This window comes from Borostomias antarcticus (genome assembly GCF_949987555.1).
Source record: "Borostomias antarcticus genome assembly, chromosome: 8".
Lineage (NCBI taxonomy): Eukaryota > Metazoa > Chordata > Actinopteri > Stomiiformes > Stomiidae > Borostomias > Borostomias antarcticus.
In genome coordinates, this window is record NC_140241.1 from 2,554,891 (window position 1) to 2,567,390 (window position 12,500).

The 12,500-nt window shown below is 42.0% G+C and overlaps 2 protein-coding genes across 2 annotated transcripts in view; both read right to left on the reverse strand.

The window, feature by feature from the left end:
- Nucleotides 1–4,810, reverse strand: part of LOC311312137 (doublecortin domain-containing protein 2-like) — a gene marked incomplete at both ends in the record, with an annotated part of 22,815 nt that extends 18,005 nt beyond the window's left edge. The window contains 2 exons of the mRNA XM_084442008.1: nucleotides 4,026–4,080; nucleotides 4,524–4,810. Of these exons, the coding sequence (XP_084298134.1) occupies nucleotides 4,026–4,080; nucleotides 4,524–4,810 (342 nt within the window). The remainder of the gene's footprint in view (nucleotides 1–4,025; nucleotides 4,081–4,523) is intronic.
- A 5,562-nt stretch (nucleotides 4,811–10,372) lies between these two features.
- Nucleotides 10,373–12,500, reverse strand: part of slc6a3 (solute carrier family 6 member 3) — a gene marked incomplete at both ends in the record, with an annotated part of 11,923 nt that continues 9,795 nt past the window's right edge. Inside the window, 3 exons of the mRNA XM_084442009.1 lie at nucleotides 10,373–10,396; nucleotides 11,172–11,243; nucleotides 12,058–12,225. Of these exons, the coding sequence (XP_084298135.1) occupies nucleotides 10,373–10,396; nucleotides 11,172–11,243; nucleotides 12,058–12,225 (264 nt within the window). The remainder of the gene's footprint in view (nucleotides 10,397–11,171; nucleotides 11,244–12,057; nucleotides 12,226–12,500) is intronic.

A 12,500-nucleotide genomic window follows, 5' to 3' on the forward strand; every position in this document is an offset into this window, starting at 1 on the left:
GGAAAGATAAAAACAGACATATTGAGCCGCATATAATCCCTTTTTTTTACTAAGAGGGACTGCACATTAACCAATGTAAATATTTAACAGTCGTGTAGCTGCTTGGTCCTTACTTAATTAAAATGTTCAGTTATTTACAGCGTTCTGTTTAGTTTAGTTTTATTAGGATCCCCATTAGTGGTTGCAGGACAACCACTAATCTTCCTGGGGTCCACAAAAATTAAAATAAAATAACATACATACACACATACATACAGTACGTACACATGTACACATAACATATAACATACATGACATCGCATTCAATCACATACAATTACATTACAACACATAGTACACTTATACACATAACGACATGCAGCATGACATTACAACACATAAAACAGTACACACTACTGGCAGAACATCACAACATCACAGGGACATTACAGTATACGGATAGACCCAACAAGACAGTTACACAGTACATGACAGTCATGACAAGACAACAAAATCTGTTCTTCTTCATTGCAATCATCCTATTTCTACAGTAGAGATCTTAGCGCAAAGACGTTTCAAAATAATGGGGTAAAAATAAAGGTTAAAACGCTGTGTGAGGGGGATAAAAGATTCATTGAGGAGAGTGTGTGTGAGACAGAGAGAGAGTGAGAGAGAAAGAGAGAGAGAGCGAGAGAGAGAAAGGGAGAGGGAGAGAGAGAGAAAGAGAGAGACAATTACGTCAATTCTGACAACTCCAGAGATGATAGGCTCGGTGTGCCAGTGGGATGCCCAGAGTTGAGAGGTCAAACGGCTCGACCCCGTGACCTTCAGAAGCTCCATTCAATACTATTGTTTTCCTACATGACACTCTGTGCTCCCTGGCAACGATGCTGTGTGTTGGTGATTGACGGACAGACCAACTTAAGATCCCATCTCAGTTCCTGGAGCTCATCTCTGATTCATGAATGAATGGATAGGTCTTAGTCTACATAGATGTCATGGTGAATGGATAGGTCTTACTCTACATAGATGTCATGGTGAATGGATAGGTCTTACTCTACATATATGTCATGGTGAATGGATAGGTCTTACTTTACATAGATGTCATGGTGAATGGATAGGTCTTACTCTAGATGTCATGGTGAATGGATAGGTCTTACTCTAGATGTCATGGTGAATGGATAGGTCTTACTCTAGATGTCATGGTGAATGGATAGGTCTTACTCTACATAGATGTCATGGTGAATGGATAGGTCTTACTCTACATAGATGTCATGGTGAATGGATAGGTCTTACTCTACATAGATGTCATGGTGAATGGATAGGTCTTACTCTACATAGATGTCATGGTGAATGTTATCGGTGATTTCCCAGACAGAGGGCAGACGATGGGGTGCTTTTCAATACCCAGATAGCAAGTGGATCTGGGCCATATACAGGCCAGATCTGGCCCTTGTGGCTTAGTTCTGGCCCATATATGGCCCAGAATCATTACACATCCGCTTGCTATCTGGGTAGAAATACAGAACCCAAGCCTATTACGCCAAATTCCAAACAACAGAGATAATTCCTACAGGGCTCACACCTACTAGCTCCAAGTCCAAACAACAGTTGGTGCTCCAAGCTCCCTAGCAACAGTGATGTATGTTGGTGTATGGGGGGCCAGAGGGGTCGTAGGGTCACAATGAGAACTCTACCCAGATAGCAAGCGGATGTGTAATGATTCTGGGCCATATATGGGCCAGAACTAAGCCACAAGGGCCAGATCTGGCCTGTATATGGCCAAGATCCGCTTGCTATCTGGGTAAAGACTCTGTCCGTTCCCCCAGACGAGTTGTTTAGAGGGTCTCTCTAATTAAACAATCAGTGGGTTCAAGAGGAGGCCAAGAGAGGAGTGTGGCTCTCGTGAATAGATTGCCGAGTGGATGTCTGTATGTATTGTATTCTATAGTACTGTATACTCTACACATGCTGGATGTGGATGTATATAGCCTAGTCCTTGATCTTCTTATGCTTATTATGCATATTCTCTAGTGAGCAAATACACTTGTGTTCCCTGGAAAAGGTGACAGTTAGAAAGACTAAACACAGAACTGCTTAAGAGATTGCAGAGGGATGTCTTCATTGATTGATTTCCCTTTCAGCAACACTTCATATCCAGGACCCCGTTTGTTGTGCAAACTAATGAACTATGGATAGTTATCTAGTCGAAAAGTTGCTGATAGTTGAGCTTACAGTGAGAAAACAAAGTGCTACCTGCCTTCCTCAATAAAACATAGCTCACCAGGTAAGGCGCGCCCCATATGAAGGCTAGTCCTTCTCGCAACGGCCCCGGGTTCGATTCCCGGCTCGGGTCCTGTGCCGCATGTCCTCCCCTCTCTCTCTCTCTCTCTCCCACATTTCCTGTCTCTCTCCTCCTGTCCCATTAAAGCTGAAAAGCCCTTAAAAATATCTTAAAAAAATTATAGGGTTCAAGACTTTATAGGACCTACATGTACCCTATACAAGATGTGCATAGCCTTTAATGTGATGTGGTAAGGGGTTAAAGACAGAATAAAACAAGGCTTGTCCTATGCCAGGCCTACAGTCCGCCCTACAAATGACCTAGACTTGCTGTTCTGTAATATTAATGTGTGTAGCATTTATGTATTGGCTTATGAATGATTTGTGAAGCATCTATGTAGGCTTTATATCAGGTTCATAAATGGTCAGGCCTTAAAAGCGATATCCTTGGTTTGAGGGGGGATGGTGTGTGTGTGTGTGTGTGTGTGTGTGTGTGTGTGTGGGGGGGGGGTTATCATGACTAGGCCAGGTAAAATGTCTCAAAGGCACCAAGCTGGATATGACATCATACTCTTGATTAAAGATGTATTCAAGATGGCTGATTATGATCTGTTTAGTGAATAATTCATGGTCACTGAGACTGGAAGATCGTGATTCCTCCCCAACGACCACAGAGGATTAGACTAAACATTACACCTCTGCCTCTACTGATCTCCCTCCAGACACGGTCAGCCCTAACCCTAACCCTAACCCTGACCCTGACCCTGACCCTGACCCTAACCTAACCTAACCCTAACCCTAACCCTAACCCTGACCCTGACCCTAACCCTAACCCTAACCCTGACCCTGACCCTGACCCTAACCCTGACCCTGACCCTAACCCTAACCCTGACCCTGACCCTGACCCTAACCCTAACCCAGACGGGCGTCTGGAGGCGTCTGCTGAGGTACAGAAGCAGGTGCCGTGAAGGACGTGACAGCGAGTGCCAGTCAGGACAGCGTGTGCCTGTCAGGACAGTGTGTGCCAGTCAGGACAGTGTGTGTTAGTCAGGACAGTGTGTGCCTGTCAGGACAGTGTGTGTTAGTCAGGACAGTGTGTGTTAGTCAGGACAGTGTGTGTTAGTCAGGACAGTGTGTGCTAGTCAGGACAGTGTGTGTTAGTCAGGACAGTGTGTGCCCGTCAGGACAGTGTGTGTTAGTCAGGACAGTGTGTGCCCGTCAGGACAGTGTGTGTTAGTCAGGACAGTGTGTGCCAGTCAGGACAGTGTGTGCCAGTCAGGACAGCGTGTGCCAGTCAGGACAGCGTGTGCCAGTCAGGACAGTGTGTGCCTGTCAGGACAGCGTGTGCCAGTCAGGACAGCGAGGACAGTCAGGACAGTGTGTGCCTGTCAGGACAGTGTGTGCTAGTCAGGACAGCGAGGACAGTCAGGACAGTGTGTGCCTGTCAGGACAGTGTGTGCCTGTCAGGACAGCGAGTGCCAGTCAGGACAGTGTGTGCCTGTCAGGACAGTGTGTGCCTGTCAGGACAGTGTGTGCTAGTCAGGACAGTGTGTGCCTGTCAGGACAGTGTGTGCCTGTCAGGACAGTGCGTGCCTGTCAGGACAGTGTGTGCCTGTCAGGACAGTGTGTGCCTGTCAGGACAGTGTGTGCTAGTCAGGACAGTGTGTGGCTGTGAGGACAGTGAGTGCCTGTGAGGACAGTGTGTGCTAGTCAGGACAGCGAGTGCCTGTCAGGACAGTGTGTGCCGTGGCAGTTTGTCTTACCTGTCCAGAAACGCTCTGAAGCATTCTTTTCCTCCTGGAGCCGATCTGTTGATAACTGGCAGAACAAAGAGATGCACTGTTCTGTCCGGTAAAACTTCTAGAATGCAGTGACAATGTTATGCTGTACAATCCTCTATGGCAGTGCACCTTATATGTGTGTATATGTGTATTCCTAGACATATCTATTTATACAGAGTGGATGTATGTATGTATTGTATTCTATACTACTGTATACTCTACACATGCTGGATGTGGATATATATAGCCTAGTCCTTGATCTTCTTATGCTTATTATGCATATTCTCCATCTACAGTACATTTCCAAAACCTTTGCTGTAATTTTTCCACTGCTGAAACGCTATAAATTTCACATAAATGTTCTATAATAAGAATAGACCAATGCTACTTTTCAGTGTAATAATTAATTTAGAATAGACATATTTGTCAAACATGGTTTGCAAATAGATTTGCAAACCATTTGACAGTCAGTTATCTTACTCCAGTTTCTTGAACTTTTCTCTCCCGGCTGCGACGTACTGCTCCCCGCTGTGCAGGTGCTCCAGCGCCTCCACCCGGGTTCCTGCTCTCGGGGTGTAGATGTTCCGCACCGCTCCGCAGGGCGGCTGCACTCCGCCGGTCACTTCCCGGAGAAACGTCTCGAAAGTGGACACCCTCTTCTGGTTTATCACTAACCGACGAGCCTCGTAATACGGGTCTCCATTTCGGTACACGTAAATGTTCTTCACGACAGGTTGAGATAGAAAATGTGGCTTTTCAGAGGTCATGACTGTGCGTGAAGTCGCCTAAATTAGGCAGTGCGATGATTCCCCCTAATTGTCTTTGAAGTGAAAAATTGAGAGAAAGCGATAATAAATGGCAGGACGGGACGGTCCTCATGATAAAAGCGCCATTCAGGGTAATTATACGTCCATTCTGTCCGACTGGTCAAGTTAAACGGGCGTCCTCGACTTTACACACTGCTCACACCCTGTGGCCTGAGCTCGTTATATCTCTTGGAGTTTGCAGAAGTCCCGTTGTTACCAAAAACACCCCCGAAAATTCATACTGGAACAAAGGAGAATAACGCAGGTGAGGATAAAGAGGATGGCACACGTCTTGCGCAAGTCTTGAACCGCAGTGTCCTGTGAACAGGTCTTGTGAAGCCCCGTCCTTCCCTAGTAGGTGAGGAGTAAGGGTGCGTTCGTTTCTAACTGGGAGGTGGCAAATTGCGACTTGCTACTAGGAATGATTAAATAAAACACTGCATGAACTCACACTTCCTCGTCGCAAATTCGGATGTTTCTCAGCCCCCAGTTGCTCGAATGCACTAGATATAACTAGATAACTGTGATATAATGGTATATAGATATAACTAGGTAACTGTGATATAATGGTATATAGATATAACTAGGTAACTGTGATATAATGGTATATAGATATAACTAGGTAACTGTGATATAATGGTATATAGATATAACTAGGTAACTGTGATATAATGGTATATAGATATAACTAGGTAACTGTGATATAATGGTATATAGATATAACTAGGTAACTGTGATATAATGGTATATAGATATAACTAGGTAACTGTGATATAATGGTATATAGCTCGAATGCACACAGGTCGGAGGTAGATATTTTGTCACTTGCGACTTGCCACCTCCGACCACAAACGAACGCACCATAAGCAGGCTATCATGGGAGCTCATGTGTTGAGGTGTTTCTATAGAAACGCACGACAATCCTCAAACCAATTGCCAGTGTATTTGCCGACACAATCAACAGGTACAGAAACCGATAAGCCACCTGTTAAAAGTGTTGCATTCAGTGTGGAATAGCCTATGCACAGCTTTTAATGTTTTATTTTTTTTAAAGACAACTACATACAGTTCATAAAGCACTCAGAGGTGAACCAAATTATTTAATGAGCTCTAAAAACTTAGATATGGGTTAATGAGACACCAAGGGACCAATTGTAGACCCAAGTCGTCAGAGGCACCCCAAAGCTTTGCCCTGTTCAAAAACATGTTTGTTTTGTGGAGCTGTTGTGTTGCATGACAACAGAGATGCAGAATATGTACCGTTATTATCAAGTGGCCTGCCATATTTCTTGTTGTTCAAAGGCCACTGCAATTAAGATACAGTCTTGCCAGATACAGGATTGCCCTGCCCTTGACTCCTGAAGAGTATCATATATATCTGGAGACAGGCACAGGATTAAATCCTTTCTGTTTATTCTGTCTCCCTAAATTACTGTGGTAAAAGTTGACATGTAGGGGTGTCACCTAATAAGCAACATTTGGTGCGATGAATTAATGGGTAATGGGTAATTATTAGTAAAATGTGATTTGGGAAGGTGAAGGGTCAATAGTGCAGGAATATCAACCATGTTTAAGTTGTGTCTGACATTAGGCTGCGGTTCTCCATCCATCTTCAGCCTGGGTGAATTCACCCAAATGTTCACTGCCCTCACAAGGACGGCACGATGCGTTGCCCTAAATGGCCACATGATGGCGCTCTAGTGTTAGATGTGGAATCTCGCAAGAGGAGTTGATGATGGTCCTACACTTCCTACATGAGATAAACTATGGTTAGAGAGAAAATCTAACATCAGTTACATGTTCACGTATTATTCCAAAATAGTCATCATACAATATAATGATAATGCAAACTGGATGTATATATTTTTTGTATATTCTCTACTCTTGATGTATATTCTATGATCTATCCTGTAACACCCAAACGCCCAGAATACAGGAAGAGACAAGACAGACAGGAAGTACCACACATTAAAAGGAGTGGATGGCCACGGCCACCACAACGATAGTTCCGTCCACAGCCTATGTGTCCGACGCTTCACCCCAGTAAAAAACTTTTAACTGTAAAAGTCAGCATGGAGGGGGGGTTGTGAGCTTATAAGTGGGCTCCAGGAGCTGGGAATACATACATACAGGCTGTATATGTCTAGCATAAACAATCAGTATACTTATACTAAACAAAAACTGCTTGAGGATCCCTCATGTATTAGGTAGACAGTCTTGATACCACTAGCATCCATAGCAAATTGGCCACTATTCTGGTGAAAGCAGTATAAAGTGACGCAAATAATCAGAACCACTTCAAAAAAAAAAATTAAAATATCTAGGCCTATGAACTGAGTTGCTTCATCAAGTTGACCCGTGTATTTTAACCTGGAAATGTTAAATTCATATAGGTTTTGCCTTTTTAAATCCCTTTACATTGATTGATTGATTGATTGATTGATTACAGTATGTGCTTCTCTTAACAGTGCTACTGATGTTTTTGTAACTGTCAATATATCCTAGGCGTTCTCAGGTGGTGCTATTGAACCGTCACTCAAGTTTCCAGATGCTTCCCCGCCTTTAATGAACAGCTGGGATTTGGTGTCATGCTGTTCATCTTGTAAAAACCAAACCAATTACACGTCTTTATGGGGAATCTATTGTGGTGCTTCTTCTCTGATTACAGGATCCAAGGGGGGGGGGGGGGGTCTTTATTCGGCCACACGTGACACACACATTGGACACCGTGAGCGGAGACATGGCACACAGCGCACACACACACACACACACACACACACACATACACACAGCGCACACACACACACACACACACACACACACACATACACACACACACACACACACACACACACACAGTTTTTCGGGTCTCACCAGTGGAAATTGTTCCCTGCATTTCTCCCATCCAAGCCGTTCTCAGTGGGCAGTCATCATTCATGGCACCCGGGGACCAAGTCCAGGTGCTCAGTCTGGGTCTTGGGTAGAGAGGAGCCTGGAAACATACTGATATTAACCAACTGTTAAGGATGTGAAGGCTGTGCTCTATATTGATTATATACAGTAGATGAAATCAGATACAATATCTGTTTATGGAAGAAGAGCAGTGAAAAACAGAGGTAGAGTTGGTTTCATATTGGACATTCAACAGACATTCACATTCAGCATGTTGTGCCTTAGTTGGGTCTAAGTGATGGGAATAGTGAACGGTTTTGAACACAGCTCTTGACTTTAATGTAAGAAATCTCATATGCAAGAAAATTTTTCTAAACTTTATTATTTGAGTACTACAGTACAAAATAAATCCAAAGTCAGAAACATCACAAGGCAAAGTAGCACAGATATTTCCCTCCAATGTCGAACATTTACCAAGTTGAGCAAACGTACGTAATGGACCTGTCTTTTTGTGGGTTTAGTTTATTTGTTTTCTGTTTTCTACAGGTATGTGATGTGAAAGCAAGGTTGAAGGAGGCTGTCCCTTGCATTTCTAAAAGTGTTATTTTATGGTTGTACCATAGCAACAATGTTACAGTGTTAAATTATGGTCGCAACGTTATGACGTTATGAAGTTAAACCACATGTCACCTTTTTAGAATTGCCAAAAAGGTCAGTTCTTCCGATCCACTTTGAGGTTCCACATTCTATAGGTTCTTCTCATCCAAGCCTCTACAGTAAGTGGGAACACATGGTGGACCATGGCTGACCAACATAAGGGGTGCAGCTCATTCATATAAGGATTGGTTGGGGATTATGTAGTTCATTCATATAAGGATTGTATTATGTAGCTCATTCCATATAATGATAGAGATGGAGTGTAGGCTTGGACCCAATTCTGAGACAAAGTAATTTGCTTCACCACAGGAAAATAGTTCACTTGTAAAATATCATACAATACAATACAATACAATCCCCTCTAAATAGTACATTTAATTACACACATATACTGTATGCAATATACAGTATACATTTCATTACAGACAATTCAATCATAATGGGAAAAAGCAGCTTTAAAACAGTCTTGAATTACTGGATAACGTTTTCTGTAAACCATTAAAGTCAATGGTTCATGCTGCATACCAGATGAGGATGTAGTGTGTAATTCATCATTATCTCATTTGGGTTTGTGTACGTTCTATTCTATATACATTAATGGATATCTGTTTTTAACACTGAACATATGTTGACTGCACTTTTGATTGATTGCAATGCCACTATGTAAATAATAATAATAATGACATCAATAATACTTACTATGTAAAGGGTTAAGAGGGAACCCTTGGAAAATAAATCTCTGTGTGACAAATTCTTTAAATTGAGTACCATCTCTTATATGTTACCACTTTGATCTTTGGTCAATTGGATTGGATTGCACACTACAGTATTGCACTACCATGTTTTTTTCAGATCCTGTTCTGTCCATAAAGTGAAACACAATAGCATTGATTGCATTGGTCCATTTGTTTGGTAAGATCAGAATCTAATAGCTCAGCCAATTTTCAAAATTACACATGTTTCCTTGTCTGGCTGGAAACTACAATCCAAAATGTGTTTTGTTCTTGTAGTCAATATCACCAACCACTCAACAAATTCCAAAGCTTGCCTTCAAGCTATTTTGTGTTTCTCAACAACTTGATTGAGGGTTTTGACATGAAACTTAGTGGGTTATTGAATGCAAGTGGTGGACATTTGGCAGTGTGACAATAAACAAAAAATATTAAAATGTTGCCTTGTGTATTGACTGGTCTCAATAAGGAAAGGAAACAGATACAGTATGTATTTCTTTGTGTGAACCGTCCTGTAAATATACTATAGCACTACGGAAATGTTTTTTTTGGCACAACAAAACACCTGATATGAAATTCTAGATTTTTAAATGTAATCGTTCTGATGTATTACTATGTTTCTAGAGAAAATAGTGAGAATGGTTTGCTATTATGTATACGTTACATTAGCATACATTAACAACATTTTAAAAGATAAATACAATTTTAAGAAATCAGATAACTTATCAAAAGAAAACTTTAAATCACCATTACAGTTGTGCAAAGGTGATGACACACTTTAAAAAGAATATTGAAGAACATAAGTCAGCACATAACTCAAATACAATGCAGGACCTCATGGTCTTGGTTATTATAGATTTGTTCAGAAATAAGCTTTTAGTTTTCTCTGAAGCAACCCTTTTCCTCAACAATTCACACCGACCAAATAAGCTCACCTTTGTCACAAATTAAACTAAATAGCATACAGGTATAACTAAATAGACATATACTGTATATATTGGTGGACCAAAGTAGCCATCAGAACAGTCATTGTAAATAAAATTCAGAGAGAGTGATACTGACCAAATGTCAACAACATTGTCACGGCACAGCCACACGTCCATTGACAAAATGAAAGATCACTATGATTTTTACGGCTTGGTTGGCACTTAAAGCACTCTCTTCCCATCTGATTGGCTCCTCACATGCCGCTGTGTCTCCCTGCTTCCTTCCTGTGAACAGTCCCGCCCTCTCTGAGCGGGACTCAGATCACCAGCCAATGATGCAGCTGTATGAACCATGAGGCACAACAAACAAAACACTCAATAGAACGACACTCTGGAAGATTGGCTGACAATTATCTGTTGAAGCTGCATTCGTCGATTTTATTTTACATCTAGGTGGCAGGAAGGGACTCACGCAAACTTGTTTACAAACCAATGCGAATGGCCACAGCCATATGAGGCAAGGGGGCGGAGCAAAGGCTAGGGCTGGCTATTGACAACACAGGCAGAAATGCTGGAATAACAACAGCCAGGCAACAGGTAGGTGAGTCATTGTAATGTAAATGTAAATGTAATTTATGTAAATGTAATTTTATGTTATTTATTGCTTTATAAATGTTCTAAGCCGGTAGACAAACATACTCCTGGAGCTTGCTCGACCGTCTTGTTGAGAGGGGTCAGGGAAGAATTTTTACAACTCACTTATCTGGCCCCCGGGTGATTACTGTTTTTTGCTTCCCTCTGGAATATGTAGAGGTGGGTCGTATGCCCACCTCCCTTGTTCTCTGTAAAGTGCATTGTGTTGCCTCTGTGTATGAAATGTGCTATACAAATAAAGCTTTGATTGATTGATTGATTCACTATGACTCAATGAAACAATCTGGTATCAGGTGGTTTTAATTAGTTTTGACAATATGCATAAAATCAACGAATGCAGCTTTAACATCTTGAATGTGAGCTTTGAGTTTAAATTAACATGTATTAAAAGGTAGGCTGATTTTTTTGTGTGTCTACGATGCTACTGTACTTCTAGTTTCTAAAAAAGACGTCAAAACGTACCGTAAACTGCCGCACTTCACCGTTGTCCACCAGGTGGTGCTCCGTCTCAGGAGTTATGGCGTAGGCCAGCCGCTACAGAGAGGGGCACAAACAATCAACCCCAACACTGCTGCAAAACATACAAGGATTGAGAACGTGACCCTTATGCAAAGAAAATATATTCCCCTATATGTTAACTGTCAATATATTATAGTATGTAAAATATATGGAAGAAATACACAGAATAATATATGATATATACATAATATATTGAATAATACATGAGGAATTGCTGCTTTTCATATATTGCAGTATATTGGAAAATATAACCACCAGTTTCCTATATGGAAATGTATTGTTTGATATACAGTACTAAATTATATTTTCCAATATATCACAATATATGAATAAATAGCTATAAACCGCAGTATCCAGTGTAGGTGGACAAGGCGGGAAGAAGCTGGTCCCGAGGAACTGATAGAAGGTCCTTTATTAGGCGTGAGGGCCTTGGGAAGAGCTTCTTGCCGTCTTGTCCACCTACACTGAATAGTGCAGATTATAGCTATTTCTACAACCAGCCCAAATAGCAAGCGGATGTGTAATAATTCTGGGCCATATATGGGCCGGAACTAAGCCACAAGGGCCAGATCTGGCCTGTATATGGCCCAGATCCGCTTGCTATCTGGGAGCCCTACCGTTGAAGAGCACCTGGATTGCTATCTTAACACAACCAGCACTGCTCTGACTCAGCACAGAACTCTCCATCTTTTATCTATATCACAATAGATTTGTGTTTCTAAAGGGAAACCAATGTGACTACTGTCTTTGTGTGCGATGTATTGTTTCACTGCATGCCACTCATATCGTACTACTTCTGTTCATGTTGTGGTTCATTGGATACACTTACATCACAGAACTTCCCAGGTATGGAGCAGAGTTTGTAGATGGCGTAGAGAGGCACCATGCTCATGGAGGAGATGGCCAGGCACCAGCCAACCATGTTGGCCCACACCGGGAAGGTGTACTGGCCGTAGACGGGGGGGTTAAAGGTGGCGAAGCTGACAACCACCATGACCTAGGGAAGAAGAGAAGGAAGGGGGGAGCGAGGAAGGAAGGAAGGAAGGAAAGAAAGAAAGAAAGAAAGAAAGAAAGAAAGAAAGAAAGAAAGGAAGGAAGGAAGGAAGGAAGGAAGGAAGGAAGGAAAGAAAGAAAGAAAGAAAGAAAGAAAGAAAGAAAGAAAGAAAGAAAGAAAGAAAGAAAGAAAGAAAGAAAGAAAGGAAGGAAGGAAGGAAGGAAGGAAGGAAGGAAGGAAGGAAAGTAAGAAAGAAAGAAAGAAAGAAAGAAAGAAAG